The following is a 19,056-nucleotide window of genomic DNA, read 5'->3' as shown; positions in this document are numbered from 1 at the left end:
TGGGATGACTATCAATTCTATCACAATGCGTACCTCACTGTCTCTATATAATTTTACCTCCTATCTCATCTTTTTCTTTGTCAATCACCATGTTGTTTTAGGGGCTTTGTATTAAGCAACATTAGCTGAGAAGTACTTTTGATCGGTGACGTAATTGAGACACTGTCCGTGGGCCGTGCATGAGCTCTTCATTACAGGCTGGCGCTTGTGTGTGGGTGAACTGATTCTGGATTAGGTCATTTCCTGTCTCTGCCACCTCTACTGTGAGCCAAGGGATTGCAAATCAAGATGACGATACACAGCTGCTGCTGGACCATGTGGTCTCTCAGTGAACAGAGCTCTCTGTCTCCTGCACAGTCCATCACGTTCATTGGGATGACTATCAATTCTATCACAATGCGTACCTCACTGTCTCTATATAATTTTACCTCGCATCTCATACTTTTTCAATCACCATGTTGTTTTAGGGGCTTTGTATTAAGCAACATTCGCTATGAAATACTTTTGATCGGTGACGTACATTGAGTCTGTGTGCCGTGCATGAGCTCTTCATTACAGGCTGGCACTTGTGTGTGGGTGAGCTGATTCTGGATGAGGTCATTTCCTGTCACTGCCACCTCTACTGTCCACCACTTCCTGTTGCTCTTCATTTTCGCCAATAAACTGAAGGCAAAAAGTCTCTCAAGGATGTCAAAATATAACTTGTCTGTCTGCGGTCTAAGTATAGAAATTCAGCCTTACTCTATATTGAGTGTCTTGCTCAATAATTCTTCAGAAAATGCTTCCAGGAGGAAATAACCTTACCATGTCATCCAAGCACAATTTAACAGTAGGGACTTTGGTGTTCTTCCAAAACTTTAGAATTAGTTTTTTTTTGCAATAATAAACCCATAAGACAAAAGTGAGGTTATCTGATATTCCAAATATCACCACAAGTGGATCAGGCTCTAATTCAGCATGTAACATTTCTGACAGAATTTGAGAAATAGGCCTACTGATCCAGAACGGAATGAACTAATGGCTTTCTCTGACTGACGTTTATCACATATTGGGGAAACATCTGAAAAAATTATATTCAGCTTTATTTTTTATGAATATAATTTATGAATATAATCTAATGCATTAACCCATAGCTCGTCACTAATGTTCTCCCCTCACTTCCTGCTCCCACTGTGATCTCATCGGTGTAATACTGAGTAATATAGTTGAGAAATCCAGTGACTAACCCCATTTTCTAGCCCTAAGAGTTCATCAATCTTAGCAGAAGAAGCCTCATCAAGACAAGGCAAGTGCTATCTCACATAATCCCTGAGCTGCAAATATTTGTATGCAAACCGTATTGTGCCTGCAACTGACTAAAGGAGGCAAACGTACACAGGTGAGCTTTACTTATTCTATGGGTTTTATAATCCCACAAGAAAGGAATAATGATTGAATCCAGATTAAATTCAGTTGCTTTAAAAAATCTTGGGTAAAAATCTTGGGATGCTTTGAAAAAGAAAACAACTTTAAAGTAGATAAAAAGGTAACACTTTATAATAACTACACGCTATGAAGCATTATGTCACAGGGTGTTTTGGTGTTGGTTCATGTTCATTGTTCCTTGTTCATGTTTTAAGTTTATCATGTTCTTGGTTATGTTTTAGTGTGTCCTGTTCACGTTTGGTTATAATAAAGGCTGCATTTGGGTTCACTACTACAACTTGCCTTCAGTGGGTCACTGGATCGTTACACATTAGTTAAGCATTAGTAAATAGTTAATTCATCATTTATAAAGCATTAATAGACATTACTAAGCAGTTTATAAATACAGCTATAAATGCTTTATTCTTGATTTATAAGCATATCTATACTGTGTTTAATAATTGTATTTTCATAATTTATAAATGAGCAATTTATAATTTCTAAATTAAATATTACAATATTTACAAACCAGTTATTTAGGAGTTGTCAGTGGTTCATCAGATAATTTAGAAAGTGTAAGTAAAGGATTAATAAACTATTTAAATGTACATTTATACATCTTATTATTTAGACATATAGTTTATACATAATAGTTACTCAGTGTGTTAATAAATGCTTTATTAACATGTATTCCTACTGTAATTCAGGTGGTTATAAAACATTTACTAGTTGTCAGTGAACTATTTATGTGAGCTCATCTAAAGTGAGGACTATTTATGACTTGTAAAGCTTTTACAGAGGAGATTTAAAGGCTCAGTTCTCTTCTGAACAGAAAAAAGGAAACAAACACAACACAGAGGAATATAGCACATATAAATATGTATTTCAAAAGGCAAAAATGGAGACTGTACAACTATAGTAACTTAATGTCAAAACAGTACTAACTTTAAAACATTAGAGAACAACAGTGCAGAAGAAAACTGAGCATTTAAATCTCCTCTGTAAAAGCTTTATGAGGCATAAATCGTCTTCACTTTAGATGAGCTCACAAAATAGTTCACTGACAACTAGTAAATGTTTTATAACTACCTGAATTAATCATGAATTACAGTAGGAACACATGTTAATAAAGCATGTATTAACACACTGAGTAACTATTACTATATGTCTAAGTAATAAGATGTATAAATGTACATTTAAATAGTTTATTAATCCTTTACTTACACTTTCTAAATTAAATTATCTGATGAACCACTGACAACTAAATAATTGGTTTGTAAATAATGTAATACTTAATTTAGAAATGATAAATTGCTCATTTATAAAGTATGAAAATACAATTATTAAACACATTATAAATATACTTATAAATCAAGAATAAAGCATGTATAGCTGTATTTATAAACTGCTTAGTAATGTCTATTAATGCTTTATAAATGATGAATTAACTATTTACTAATGTTTAACTAATGCTTCATTGCGTGTAGTTATTATAAAGTGTTACCGATAAAAATAATCTTAGTATTAACATTAACCCTTCCTATTAAAGGTCCCATGGCATGAAATTTTCATTTTATGAGGTTTTTCAACATTAATATGAGTTCCCCTAGCCTGAATATTGTCCCCAAGTGGATAGAAATGTTGATCGGTGTAAACCGAGTTCTGGCTGTATTTCTCTGCCTTTGAGAATCCTGAAGTCTCCTGTTAAGACGTCAAAACAGGAACGGTTACCACCCTTTCCTCCGCCCAGAGATTTTGGCACGCCCAAGCGAGCACTATATTTGTTTGTCCTCGAGAGATCATGGCTTTTAAACGAGCGAGGCATGCCAGTTGCTCAGTGTTTGGATGTACAAATGAAAACAGAAGTCTTTTTTCAGTTCCTTCTGATCCTGTAAAGTCCACCCACTCGCTCAATGACGAAATCCAGCAGCTGGTCGAAGGACTTCTGCGTGTATGTCTTTTCTGGCGCTTCTGTAAAAATCACTTTAATTCATTAAAATGTGAAGATCCATTTCCTCAAATCTGACTCCATATATATATAAGTTAATCTGACTCCAATTTCATGTGACTCCATAAAACGTTTTACGTTTAGAGTTTATCAGCTGATTTTAAGATTAGTTGCGATTTGCTTTAGATCATTGATTTTCTTAGTATCACTTATTTTCAAATATTAATATCCTCCATGGGACACGGAGTCGCAAATAGGCTAAGCGTCCGGATTTCGCTTGCTCTAACGGTCACAGATTAGTCAGTTCTGATATTACAGAGGATTGCAGGGTGAACTATCTTACCTCTAAGTGAGTCACACATGTTTACTCATAACAAAACATGTAATTTTAGTGATAGTCACGGAAACTGCAACTTGTAATAACAGTGGCAGGTCAGAAATCAGGTTTTCCCTCATGCATGGCTCAATGCTCCCGCTATGGAGTTCCCAGTATGACCTGCCCTGGCAGAGAGATCTGCGGTAACTCCTACAAAACCCCGCATGGACATGAATAAAATAATGATTTCAGAAGAATACAAGATAAATCAAAATTAATGTTTATTTAGCCAGGCAAAAGATCAAATAAAGGAATTTAAAAATCCAACATACACAACTGATCAGCATAGAAGACAATTCATAATTACCAATTAATAGTATGAAAATAGTATCAAAATAGTTTCAAAGAGTCATACCTGGCAGTAGAGACACACCGCAACAGTGTGGGAAGTTCTGATTACAGATGCTTCCTTGAGCGGTTTGTCAATTCCCCTTAAATACTCACCCAGAACAAAAGAACAATAAACATTCAGCACCCAAATATTTATGCAGCTTTTGGTGGAACTTTTCTCGTGCCCAAATGGTCGCATGATTGTCTAAGCCCTGAGAAAGAGAGGGTGAAAAAGGTCAGGCCTCAGCAGGGAGAGGAGATAAGGTTGAAACAGGTGGTGTCCTGTTTTCTCTTGTAGATCTCCTATTCAGATGAGTGGAGTTTTATTGTCTTATTGCACCTTAGATCTTGTGAGTTCATTTCCAGGTGAAATCCATTCTTACAATCCTGTTCCTTCTGATCTGTGATCAGTGATTTCTGATGTGTAGCTAATTATTTATTATTCGTGCACATACTGCAGCTTCTCTCTCTCCCGACAGAACGGTGTTTTCGTGTTTTCTAGCTTGTGAGTCAGTGTTTTTGTACGTCCTCGTCGCGTCTATCTGTTCTAAAATGTGCTTACAGTCGTTTCTGCTCAACATCAGCAGAGTAACATCATTAGAGTTAAACCCCACGCACGCCGAAGCTCGGGCTGCACTGACCGGTCGGCCTTCAACATCCCCGACCCCCAGTACTGCATCTGGCCCACAGCGGAGGCACCAAACACGGCGCGAGATTAAGCAGAAGCGGGGTAAGCGTGAGGGTATCCGGCTAGCCAGCTTTCCCCACAATAAACTGGATTACATTTGATTACTGCTGTTGTGTCTTTGTTTGCGCTGTGTACTCAATGCGCGTCACTGACGCTTTTCATATGATAGGAAAATATCAAAAAATAATGCTATAATCAACACTTACTCGTAACTCGTTCATCTCTTCAGCTGTAATGGTACATTCCGTGTGTTACAAAGATGGTAATAAGGATGAAGACGGACTCGGTGTGACTGGGACTCGTGTTTATTCCGAACTCTCAGATACAAATACAATAAACTCGCGCTGACAGACAGCGCTCTCATAACTCAGTAGTTACTATAAATAACTTTGTTAGCAACGCTCCGTCTCTGGTACATTAGTGATGTCCGGTTCGCGAACTAATCATTCTTTTGAACCGGTTCTTTTTAGTGAACCGAATCAGTTCACCAAATTGGACTGAATCATTCTAAAGGGTTCGCGTCTCCAGTCAGCGCTGATTAAGTAGAATTACTAACTTTCTGACATGATTGACAGTCCCTCCGACTAGAAATAAACTTATAACCTGAAGTATATTCTAGTAACTACAACAGTTCACTGAACTGAGATGTGCTGAGAACTGATGTGAAGTGAACTCAGGTCCATCCGTCTCTCTGGCAGCAGCTCGTGCCTCGTAGACCTTGTTAAACCACGCCCCCTCCGCTCATTTCAAATGCAAAGATGTCAGCCAATCACAACAGTGGGCGTTTCACACCAGACACGCCCTTGAAACAGGGCATTCAGCCAGAGGGCAAACATCAGTATAGAAAAAATGCCTTTTATTTCTAAATTATGACATTTTATGATGTAAAAATCATACTAAAAATATAAGTACACCTCAGGAAACATTATAAAATAATAGAAAAATGCCATGCCATGGGACCTTTAAGGAAATAGGGAGTGAACTCCAAACACTGCATGAAAAGTGGGATTTTCGACCTCGTAAACGCCTGTAGACTCTCTGAAATCTCCCTAATTTTCGGCAGTTTTCGGCAATTTAGAGGCAGCGAACGTCGCGTTCGTCTGTGCCACAAATTGTCGTAAATGAACCATGACGTAGGTGGAGAGCCCCCCGCTGAGAGACCGCGCGGAGGTGCGACGCCTCTAATTAGCATATGAATAGCAGCGAAACCAGAGAGTCAACGGCCAGACTTGAATTTACTCACTCAGTATTGGCTGAAGCCACTACTTTTAAACAAGAAAAATCCCTTGTGATTGGTTGGCAGATCACTGCAAACCAATCATCATTGGTCACCCTGGCTCATTATAAATGTAAACCCCAATAATAATAAATATATAATTTATGTTGTAATAATTTATGTTTTATAATAATGTTATTGTGCTATGAACTACACTATTCATACCATCAAGGAATATATGGGAACATTTGCCCGGACCGTGCCGTTTATTCAAAGAAAGAGCTTCATTTATAAACACAGCTGTTTATTCAAAGAAAGAGCTTTATTGTTAAACACACAACTATGTACAGTGCAGCAGTAATGTCTCTTATGTTGTCCTCCAAAAACGTCAAAAAGAAGTGCCCAACACATTCGGGAAACACAGGCGTATATGGTGAGTTGCCCTGTATTTCGGTATCGCCTCTAATCTGGATTGCACAGTGGCACAGAGTTCGGAGAGCTCCAGGCTGTGAGTGGGCGGTGGTCGAACAATCCATCCAGACACCCCGTGAACAAAGCCGTCTTCCTCATCAGATATGAGTTCAATGGTCGCGGACTTCCAAATGTCCACCTCATCCAGCACACTCTCGCTTCCAGCAACTGTAATACAATCCATAAAGACAATAAGCAACCTGAAAAATACTCACATTGACAACGGATCTAATATAATAAATCTTACCCCTTTTCTTATCGATCGACTCCGAGCTAAACTCCGCCTGCGATTTAAGTTCAGGTTGTTTGTATCTGAAGCTCCGGCGTATCGATTCATAATACGTCTTACAGGCAGCTGGAAAACAATTACATGAGACTGGTATTAATAAAAACAGTCACGGTAAAATTAAACAAGGAATGAGAAAAACATTAGAGCACATATATCAGTGGTTAAATCTGGACTCGCGGAAATCGCTCCAAGCAAATAAGAGCTCACGGCTTCATTATGAGGCGGGGATAGTCTGTGAAAACAAAATGTGCAGTTTTAAGCTCGGATCTATTAACGCATCCATGTCCTTATACAGCAGAATAAAAGCATATTCTTTAAATCATAACGTTACATTACCCATGCTCTGGTTCATAGCGCCTGCAGTTTGCCTCAGAGTTGTGAAGACGCCAGACAGCCTCCTGAAAATTAGTCGAAAAATTTGGTCGCATCCATGCAGAGGAGTTGAAGGGGAGCTGAAGGCGAGACGGCGTCCTGTCATTATTGATCACGAAAAAGCAAAGCAGCAAAAACACAGGAAATGTAAAAGTAACCCCTCCAAAACACGTCTGTTTAAAGCTCGTCTTGTACGTGTCATGGCCATGACCTCGCACGTGATTGGACGAGGGCGAGAAACTCGTCGGGCTCCTCCAATCACATGCGAGGTCATTGTTATAAGGAAGATCTCGCGAGACGTGCTCGCATCAACGTGCTCGCATTTAACATGCGACTTTGGGCTTATTTTTTTGGCAAGCCGCGTTAAAAAATCACGAGTCGCGGGTTGCGGTTTTTTGGGCTTAAATAAAAAAATGTGGTTGCTTGTTAGGAAAATATAATAAGCAACTTCGTTTCTTTACATTTATGGTCGCTGTTTTGTCCAATACATTGCCTGACACAGTCTTATCACAGCTTATAGCCATTCAGTGCAACGATACAAGTGCTGTAGTAATCCATCCTCATACATCCCGCCTCCTTCTCCCCCTCACTGAAGAAAAATTGCGTTCAACGTGCAGGCATGTGATGTTATAAATGCACGTAATGATAGTTAGTAGACGTAAATAGATGTATAAATTTTTACAAACAATGCCACCAGCACAGTTGTACAGAGATGGAGAGGAAACAGGGAGGAGAGGCACCTAATTTAATTTTTATCATGTATTTAAAATTACAGGCTATTATAAAAAACTAATAATAACAGTAGGTATGGTTCAAATGTATTTTATTATAAATATGTGGCTATATTGCAGCGCTCCTTGCCTGTGTCACAATGTGCATACTATCCGTCCTAAATAGTATGTGACATTAGTAATTTTCAATACTATTTAGGGCAGATAGTGTGCACATTGAGATGCAGGGCTTGTCTTTTTCACAGTTTGCAGTGTGTGTTCACTACTCACTGCTCCTAATATGTGTGCACGAACTCCGACTATGAGTTACCATAATTGGCCTTCACTTTTTCTCTTTTTCCATCTCCAAACCTCTTCTGTTCACAGCTATTGTGTGCCCTTTATTGCAATTTGATGATTTTTTGTCAAATGAAAATCACTTCTGTTTCTGCTTTTCAAACTCCGAGAGGCTTCAGTTTAATATGTTGCAGGCTCATTTATTGATAAAAAAGAATTGATCATAAATAAATATAATTAATAAATAATATAATATTGGGCTTGTTTTGGGCTTGTTTTTGAAGCTGCGGTTGCTTATTTGTCTTGCGAGAGTTGGCAACACTGGCTCGCATACCTATGATATTAACAAGCGAGGTGTGCATATGAAACTCTGTGTGATATCAACACGGTGTGCTGTCAGTTGAAAGATGGAAGTCCCAAGACTGAAGAAACGACCTTGGCGCTTCTGTGAACATTGCAACACTGAACTGTGTCATACACAGTATTTTGACCACAGAAAGCGCTATTTCAAAAATGGAGTTTGGGAGAAAAAATGATTGGATTTATCCACACAATGCACAGTATTTGAGCTCTAGTAAACTGTGATGTAATCGCACAATTATGGAAAGCCATGAAATGTTGTTTGATGTTATTTGCATAGAATGCACATTTTGAGCATGATTAAAACTCTGTTAAAACAATTAACATTTTTGAAATAAATTATTTTGTGTGTCTTTTTTTTTGTACATAACATTGGTTATTGCTAATGACATACAGAGTAATTAATCTACACTGTGAGCTCGGACAAGTTGAATCTACTTAAAAAATTGGAGCAAACTGGTTGCCCTAAAAATGTAGTAATGTGAACTAAAACGAGTACATTTAACTTAAAATGTTTTAGTTTAAAAAATTCAGAACCTAGATAAAACTCCCCCTGCTGCTACTCTGATTTGCATTTGTGTAGCTCACAGCATGTTCATTTACATGATAAAGCCTCCCCTAGAATTAAGGGGAGGGGGGGTCATGGGGGGAAAACTGCCAAGCAAGGCCCACGTCAATTTCCGACAATTTACGGCAGTTTTCGGTGTTGCCTGCAAATTGCCGTGCACAGTCGTAAACCTGAAGTTTCACGGCAATCTACAGTGCCACATACTGACGAAAATCCCACTTTTCATGCAGTGAAAACTGAATATTAGATATCATAAATGCCATTGAGATGAAACTGTCTAAATTTGCTTGTGTGGGCAGGAGTCATGAAAGATTAAGAAACATGTTCTGCCTGTTTATCTCTGGAGACACTCACCAGAACGGTTGCCAGTTAATACTGTTGTAGAAACCACTGACCTATTCAATAGGAAATATTCTCAATGAAAAATGATTTATGGAAATGTTTTATATCTAATGATGTATTATAATGATCATTGTGTGTGTTACTCTATTCTAGTTCTAGCAGTGATGTCACTGATAATGGCTCCGCCTCTTCCTCTGGTGTTTCTGCTCATGATTCACGGTGAGTTGCTCCTGATGGAGAATATTTTAATCTTCTTTAGTCATTTCTCAAAGTCTTTCTTTCAAATCGCAGGTCTTCAACAGCAGTCACTGAACAACCTGTTAAAACCCCTTTCACAATTATAGTATAATAATAATAATATTCAGTCAAACCCAAATAATAATTAAAAAAAAAAATCCTTCAGTTACATGTTTATATTATTCTCACAATGCAATTAATGTACAACATGAATATGTGCATCAATAATGATTGTGTTAATGTTTTACATTTCATGTGTTCTACAAAGTAACCTAATATGATGAACATGAGGGGTCAGTGAACTATCCCTTTAATTCGTGTTTCAGGAGTTTGTAGCCAGTTGGGTGATTGGGGTGTGAGATACAGTCCTTCACACATCTGTGCACTAAAGGACTCAACAGTGATAATGAGCTGCATTTATAAATACCCTACAGGACATCAGATCAGGAAAGTGTTCTGGACAAAAACATTGGAAAAAGATGATGACAAGTTTCCAGATCTGTCTAAGGACCCTGAATACAGTCAGAGGCTTCAGTATCTGGGAAATAAACAGAAGAACTGCACCGTCAGACTGAGTCATGTGACACTGAAGGATTCACACAAGTACTATTTCAGATTCACAACCAATATAACAGAAGGAAAATGGATTGGCTCTTCAGGAGTAACTCTTAATGTCACAGGTGAGTTTGGTGAGGTTTATCTCTTGTTCTGTGCATTATGTTGAATAATAATCAGTGTATGACAGCAGCACTAGATATAATGTGTGTGTTGTGTTCAGATCTTCAGGTGGAGTCTCCTGAGAGAGTGACAGAGGGAGATTCAGTCCGTCTGACATGTAAAAGCAGCTGCACTCTGACTGACAGAGCAACATTCATCTGGTACAGAAACTCAGAGATGATAACAACTAAGAGTAAAGTCAGTAACGAACTCTTCCTCGAGCCAGTCAGAAGAGAGGATGCAGGCAGATATAGCTGTGCTGTACACGGACACCATCACATCTCTCCTGATGTTCATCTCAATGTCATGTGTGAGTATGAATTTTATATAGTGTATGCATTTTTTTTCTTTTAAGTTTTTTTTCCAAATTAAGAAGGTTCCAGTGATATAAACTAACACGGGCAAACATACATGTAGCCCTTGTAATTAATGGGTATGACACAATCACTTTAGTAGAAGAATGTGTACTTTTTCAGCATGACAATACCAACATTTGAGTTTGGTGTGGAAGAACTTGATTTCATAAAGCCCAGATCTGAATGCCACTGAACACATTTAGGCAGTGGTGGAGGAAGTTCTGAATCTCAGTACTTAAGTAAAAGTAGAAGTACCACAATGACAACCCTACTTAAGTAAAAAGTACCTGATTTTAAATGTACTTTAAGTATTAAAAGTAAAAGTACTTGCATAACAATTTATTCTCTTAATGTCTATTCTAATAATTAAAAAAAGGCATTTTTTTGGGTTAATGTAATTGTGCTTACCATTTGTGGCCCAGTTTACATTCTGACTTACAATTCTGGTTATCAGGGTGATCTGCAGAGTTAAATATCATTATTCTGAAGCAATATTCTCACTGTAGTGTTCAATAAACAGCTTTGACGTATTTAAATCTGCATATTTATGATATTTTTACCTTTTATAAAGGGCATTTTTCTCCTAATCTTATTAAATATTGGATATGCTTCAGCTTTCCCTTTATATTCTTAAATTATATCAATACATTAAATTGGAATAAGACAATATAGGGCTGTTACCAATCAAATTAAATAATTTACACTGAAAAATTACAACTTAATTAAATGATGTTATGAGATTGTTTTAAATATATTTTTTTGAATACAAATAAGAAATGTTGGAAATAATTTTTTAACATGAAACTAAACTGCCAGTAGGTGGCGGCAGGCATAGATATACATAATAAAGGCTCGATGTCTTACGGCGGAGTCTCTAACGTCATCACCGGCGGCCATCTTGTCACAGGCAGGGCTCTGTGGCTCCTGATGTAAGGCGAGTGATCTGAACACAAATACTCTTATCTCACTGAAATCTTGACGGATTTACAAATGGTTTGGTTTCTTACAAACGTTATTAACGTGGCTATAATTATGGATGCTTGAACAAATTATTAATATTTTTTCATAAGTATGCAGTGTCATAACTACATCTCTGACGTTTATAACAAACCAAACAGTTTGAAAATCGGTTGAAAATTGAGCAAGTTCTGGTTATTTAAAAAGTGCAAGCACCATGAAAACAATAGGCTTGTTCGACTTCACCCAGCGATGCGCAGACTGATCGGCGGCTGACTTGAAGCAGTTCATGCCGGTTAGAAATTTTGTCCGACTTGAGGCAGCGCCGACGCCACGTGACAGTGACGTATGTCAACAAAGTGCCGCGAGAGCGATTCGAGAGCAGCCGGCGAATACAGCCGCTGCAGTTTCTCCAGAGCAGCTGCTCGAGGCTGCAGGGGCTCTAATGACGACACAGCCGTCCCACGATTGGCCAGAATCACCGCATGACAGCGATCACGTGTGTTTCGTGTTTTTTTTTTTTTTAATGCCACAAATGAAAATGTAACAAATACATAACAACAGGAACAATAAAAAAAAAAAGATCACAAAAAGTATATAAACAAAATAAAGTGCCAGAGGAAAGAAAAAAAATTATACAAGGTTAAACATTGAAAGCAATATTTTGCTTTTCAAAGATTTTTCATTTTTTATGCCCATCAAAGACAGAACATAGGAATTATAGTCTACTAGAAAAATAGACAATAACGGGATTTTACCCAAAAATTTGCATTTGTGAATAAAAAATTTACCAAGAATCATAAACAGATTAACAATGTACTGAATATGAGATTTTGGATTATGATAAAGAAAAATAATACTAAAGGTGTTAATACATATTTTGTCATTTGTTTTTTCTGAGAGAACTCATTCCAAAAAGCTTTAACACAAACACATTCACAAAAAAGATGTACAATTGTCTCTTCATCATCACAGAAAGTGCATTTATCGTCTATGTTTTGGATATACTTACTGAGTACACTATTACAGGGGGTAACATCTATGTAATATTTTATATGTAATTTCTTTTATTCTATTTGTTAATAAATATTTGTGTGGAAGAGACCAGACCACTCTCCAATTAATATTGTATAACGCCATCCATTTGAAAGATGATGCTGGAATAGATTTTCTGTTCATAAGATTACGAACAAAATGGTTATTGAATTTGTCATCAGTGATCAAAATTCCTTCAATTGAAACAGAAGTGTTGTACAAAGACATAGGATTATAGGTTTGCTCTCCTCTCAGGAGAGTTTTTATACCACTAGGAATGGCGTTGAATACAATATGCTATGCTGATGACACACAACTGTACATGAAATCAGAAACACACACCTCCATTTCAACAACAACATCTCCGTCTTCAACACTCACCGCCTGTCTGGAGGAGTTAAGGACGTGGATGAAGCACAACTTCCTCCAGTTAAACAGCTCTTAAACTGAGGCAATTCTTGTTGGCACTCCACATCAAACCCAGTCTTCCTCCATAACTGGTATAACACTCTCTGGTCATGACGTTCCCCTCTCCACAACTGTCCCCAATCTTGGTGTAAGATTTGATCCACAACTCAGCTTTGAAGCCCATATCAAAAACCTCTGCAAAACATCTTTCTACCATCTCAGAAACATTGCAAAACTCCGTCCAACGCTATCCTTAGCAGATGCTGAAAATGTATGCGTTCTTTTGCCTTTTTAAGAAAGCATTTTATTTATTATTTTTGTGGCATCGTTTTTCACCTATATTTAACAGCGCTTTGTCAGAAGTAACATCCCGCCTTACACAAATACAACAGCCATTTTTTAAATCATATCCAATGGTTGAAAATAAAGGAGTAAACACGGTCACTAGTAGGTTGTGACGGCTGTCAATCAAAATGTGGAGCGGTGATTCGTTCCATGTGTTCCCTGTCAGAAAACGAATGGATAGTGCTGTATATAAATTAATATATAATATTAACTAATTTCATGTTGTTTTATGTTTTATTTGTTTCATTATTTATTTAGTTGGATTTTAGTTGCACTTGGTCAGAACTGTTTCAAAAATAGTTATCTGCATGATGCCTGCTGCCTTTGGGCTCAGTGATGCTGGATTTAAGATTATACAACAGTTTCAGGTTATGTTTTAGTGTTGGTAACCCACCAACACTAAAACAGTTGGAGTTGCTTTGCAATTACAAATGAAAAATATGTCCACAATGAGCACATTTGAACTAGTTTTTAACCTTGAGGTTCCATGAACGTCTATATAGAACGTGCAGAACACGTCAAAAACAGACGTCATAAAAACTTTCATTCTGGCTCCTCAGTGGACGTCTTTTCAACGTACGCCTCTAGGGGCAAAGACATTGAAAAGACGTCTTTTGGACATAACTTTGCTCAGTGGGAACATGTCCCACATTGTCCCACAAAAACTTAGTAATTGTCCCAAATTTGGTTTGTTTGATGGTGGTCACCCTACTTCACGTCTCCGTTTGCAGCTCCTCCCCGCCTGCACGCGGCTACTCTCGCCGATCAGTTGCATCCAGCCGCAGCCGATGTCCAACACACCTAGCGTTATGAGTGAGCATGTGACAAGATGGCCGCCAGGTGCGGCAGGTATTAATGAGTGAATCATTGAGTCGATTCATTCAAACGGCTGATTTGTTTAAGAATGAGGCAGTCATTTATGAACAGGTCACTGAATCTTTGATTCAACCGATTCATTAAAAACACTGAATCATTCAGTAACGCTCTGTTGCTGCTTCATTTAGAACTATTTTCGCTGAAATAGAACAAAAACAGTCAATATATTGCATCTAAAATGTAAGTAACTTCTTGTTAATTAATTGTTTATGGAACTGTCAGTGTCATATGAAATCAGTGACACATTTTCAGTCATGATGGCATTCAGGAAAACAGTACTCATGGTCGTTTGATGTTTTGAACTGTATTGTATGTTTTAAATATAAAAACTCCACATTTTGAATCGTGACTGCATTATGTGACTGAGTTTCTCTGTGTGAGCGGCGCTTATTTGTTTCAATTTCTCCTCATGAGGCTGCGCGAGCCTCAACATCGCAACTGCCGTCAGTTCATTACAAGAGGACAAGCGTTAATGTCGAGCCCTGAAACTGATCAGAAAATGTAACGAAACGTTGTAGAAATGTAGTAGAGTAGAAGTATAATAATTGCTGCAAAATGTAATGAAGTAAAAGTAAAAAGTATGCACTATTGATTCTACTTAAGTAAAGTACAGATACGAGAAAAATGTACTTAAGTAAAGTAACAAAGTATTTGTACTTTGTTACATTCCACCACTGCATTTAGGATGAACTGAAACAAATCTCTTCACTGTTGCTCTTGTGTCTCTGAATGGGAGCAAATCCCTGCATTCATGTCCCAACATCTAAAGGAAAGCTTTGAGGGGAAGGATTGCTTTGAAATTAAATATTCATCAAGCATATGAAGCTAAACGTGTGAGTAAACTAATTCAGGTGATCAGGCGACCTATCACCGCACTCAAAAAAAAAAAAAAAAGAGTACAAAAGTGTACCTTTTAAGGTACAAGTGGCCATCACTGGGGTGGTACCCTTAAGCCATCACTCATGGCTCCCAGCATGCATTGCAGCATTAAGTATGTCACCATTGTTGAGATTCATATGCTGATTCTTGACATCTGTGTGCATCTGAACTTTTTCCTTCTAGAATGTATTTAAAAATCTAAATTCAGAATGCCTGACCTGTGGCAAGAAAGTATTGTTGGTGAATATTATTTAATATTTTTAGTCAGTGATGAGTTTAGTCAAACATTTTTCTTCATGACAATTTTTGTTTATGGTTTCTTTTGATTTGAACAAATTATGTGTTTTGTTTACATTGTAACACAAACTTGCATAAAAAGCCAATAGTCAAATTGCCCAACTAAAGCAAACACTTGGTCGCCATAATGGTGACCAAATATTTTCAATAAATCATCAACATCTAAACCTCTGTTAATTCTCAATAGGAGCTTCTGTAGATGTCTTTCAGGGTTGGAGTCAAGCTCTGCAGGGCAGTGACTCTCTAGGACTGAACTTGTCTACCCCTGCTCTAAGTAGAGGAAAACAATGGTATAACTGTACCCTAAGGACCAATTGTGTACCTTTAAAGGTGCAGTTATACGTTTTGTTCCCCAAGGAATACAACTTTACCTCTACTGTAACTTTTTTTTCTGAGAGTGCATCTTCAAAGTTTCTTCACATATTCATATAAAAGCTTCAACTTTTCCCTGACAGCTGGAGGTTTTCAGAGAAAAGCTGGTGGTGAAAAATTATATTTGAAACATTTCACCTGTAGATCCTCCAGAGAGATCAGAGATGTGTATGAGAGATGATTGGCCTCATAACTCTTATGTGTGATTGGCTGAATGTTAGCTACTCAATTCCAAGCAACAAGTCCATTGAACATTTTGACATAATCCACTTGGATGTCCATGTTTTTCATATTCTTATTTTGCATTTAGAGTCTTGCTATTTCTCCTGTAGATCCTCCAGTGAATCCCGAGAGTGTCTCAGTGTCCATCAGTCCATCTGGTGTAATAGTGGAGGGAGATTCAGTGACTCTGAGCTGCAGCAGTGATTCAAACCCTCCTGCTCTGAACTTCAGCTGGTTTAAAGGAGGAACGATTGTAAGATCTGGAAGAATCTACAGCATCTCAAAGATCAGCTCTGATGACAGTGGAGAATACAAGTGCAAGTCCATCAATGAACATGGAGAGAAATACTCTGATGCTGTGACTCTAAACGTCATGTGTGAGTTATGATGGTTCAGTAACTGTGGTAACTATCAAATTAATGGATTTACAATCACAAAACATTAATATACACTTTCATTTTTTCTGTGTTAGACCCACCCAGGAGCATCTCCGTGTCCATCAGTCCATCTGGTGTAATAGTAGAGGGAGATTCAGTGACTCTGAGCTGCAGCAGTGATTCAAACCCTCCTGCTCTGAACTTCAGCTGGTTTAAGGAGAATGAAACCTCAGCTGTAGGATCTGGACAGAGTTTCAGTGCACTACAGAGTGGACGCTTCTACTGTCAGGCTCACAATCAACATGGATCTCAGAGATCAGACGCTGTAACTGTCACAGGTGAGGCTTTTATTAACACACTCCTGTGTCTTCACATCATTCATCAGTTTGGAGAGTTAATCATGAGGATCTTCCTCTTTCAGTTCAACATGGTGCTGGTAGGAATGTGATTGTGATCACAGCGGCATCTGGAGGATTATTCTTCATCATCATCTTCATCATCATACTATATATTATGTAAATACAATATATACATATCAAACTACTACTTTCAAACTAATGCATACAGATATTTGATAAAAGGGTTAGTTCACCCAAATATTTTAATTCTATTATTAATTACTTACCCTCATGTCGTTCGACACCCGTAAGACCTCAGTTCATCTTCAGAACACATGAAGCCCCCCACCCCATATTTGTTGACATCAGTGCACATTCCTCTTTGACGTGTTGTTCATTTTAAACAGTTGATGGGGAAAGTATTCTTAAACGGCATTTTAAGAAATCGAAATAATTCATAATAAATAATTATTCACGGTATTTTGAAGTACCCACGGTAACAACATTGTGCATGTTCATTATTGTTATACTGTATATCGGATTACCGTGTACCAGCACATGTCTATGCCAATGGAGGCCTTTCTGAGCCTTCGGATTTCAACTAAAATACTGACACTTCATTTGTGTTCCGAAGATGAACGGAGGTCTTACGAGTGTCCAACGACATGAGGGTAAGTAATTAATGACAGAATTTTCATTTTTGGGTGAACTAACCCTTTAATCATTATATATGAAAATGTTTTCCTTTTTGACAGTCAGAGGAAAATGATGACCAGAAAATCTGCAATACATGAGTATGAGGTGAGATGAGCAAAGAATCACAAAATAAAATCAACAAAAGATTGAAAATTAGCTTTTTCATCCATGCAGAGATGTGTGTGTGTGTGTGTAATATATTTATCCCTGTAGAACGATGTTCCCAGTGCAAGAACATATACAGCTCTTGAGCTCAAGTCCAGATCACCTGACCTGTACGACACACTCACAGTGAGTGAAATATCATCAACTACCCATGCATAAAAGAGTTTGTGCAGCTAATAAATAATCAATGTGTTTCCCCATAGACTGTCCATCCCAGACCTGCTGTTCTCCAGTCGGGCTCTTCTGAATATGAGAATCTGTAAGCGGGAGATCCTCAGGTCTTCTCAAGACAATCAATAAAGATTAGATTATGTTCTCAGTAGTCAATCTACTAGTCAATAGATAATAAACAGCCTTTTCTTTCTGTTGAGAAAAATTGAGATAACTCCATTTATTTGTACTATTTGTAGTGTTGTTTCATATGCTTAAAAAAAATACAGACCTGTGTATTTCTGTTGTAGCCACTGCAAGAAACCACAGTAAAATGAAGCACAAGTGAAACTTTTCTCAGCTTTTGTTGCATCACTGGACACGCCCACATCCAACCACCAATGAAAATGTATAAATGTAAAATTACCTTTTCCTGAACTGTTCCCTGCTGGTGGAACCTGTCGATCTCAAAAATCATCTAAAGACACATCTTTTTCGCCAGCACCTGACCGATTAATACTAGCACTTACCTATTCTATTCTATTCGTTGTTGTTTTTCTGATTTTAAAACAAAAATCTATCTAATCTGTTCTGTGCTAGACTAGACTTGTTACAGCACTTGTACACTGTTACCCTCTTGTTGGTCTAATTGCTTCAATTGTTCTCCTCATTTGTAAGTGGCTTTGGATAAAAACATCTGCTAAATTATTAAATGTAAATGTAATGTAATGAAAATGATCATTCATCAGTGAAGTTATGTTTCTCAAAGGTCCTGTAGAAAGTAATGGATTATATTCATGTGTGACATGAAGAAACAGTCAAAGTGTAATAAATAAATGAGTTGTTTCAATAATATGTTGTACATTTTATTTATGTTATTAAAGGGTCGATGTGACAGATTTTTCTTTTTATTCTTTTCAAATAAAACATTAAATGATAAAAAAGGTACAGAGTCAACATTCTGTTTCGAATCTGTGCTTTAAAGTTCATATTAAACTGGCCAAGTCCGAATTTTGCAAAACAGAAAGTCTATTTTGCATTGTATTTTCACTTATACTCTCTGCCCGATGGTCTTAACTGTGGGTGTTTGTCAAATTATTTGAATTTGGAGACAGAACTCTCTATTTTCTCTCTTCCTCATGGTTCATCCAGAGTTAAGAGGATTTATTGTAATTTTGCTTGTTTTGAGGTTTTCTAATTTTTGCAGTTCAAAAGGCTGATTGCTCTTATTACATTTCTACTGCCTTCCCACTAAAGT

General features: G+C 37.5%; 2 protein-coding genes across 2 annotated transcripts in view; both read left to right on the top strand.

The window, feature by feature from the left end:
• Positions 1-9,535: 9,535 nt before the first annotated feature.
• LOC307123004 (B-cell receptor CD22-like) overlaps positions 9,536-19,056 on the top strand; it is a gene marked incomplete at its 5' end in the record, with an annotated part of 35,625 nt that continues 26,104 nt past the window's right edge. Inside the window, 2 exons of the mRNA XM_079811372.1 lie at positions 9,536-9,590; positions 9,935-10,288. Of these exons, the coding sequence (XP_079667498.1) occupies positions 9,536-9,590; positions 9,935-10,288 (409 nt within the window). The remainder of the gene's footprint in view (positions 9,591-9,934; positions 10,289-19,056) is intronic.
• On the top strand, positions 10,368-17,911 carry LOC307123382 (B-cell receptor CD22-like; the record flags this gene model as incomplete). The annotated part of the gene is made up of 4 exons (XM_079811905.1): positions 10,368-10,635; positions 16,183-16,449; positions 16,545-16,885; positions 17,852-17,911. 4 exons carry the CDS (start codon positions 10,368-10,370, stop codon positions 17,909-17,911), a joined length of 936 nt encoding a protein of 311 aa, XP_079668031.1.

Source organism: Gobio gobio (genome assembly GCF_949357685.1).
Source record: "Gobio gobio genome assembly, chromosome: 3".
Lineage (NCBI taxonomy): Eukaryota > Metazoa > Chordata > Actinopteri > Cypriniformes > Gobionidae > Gobio > Gobio gobio.
This window is presented reverse-complemented; position numbering and strand designations above follow the sequence as displayed.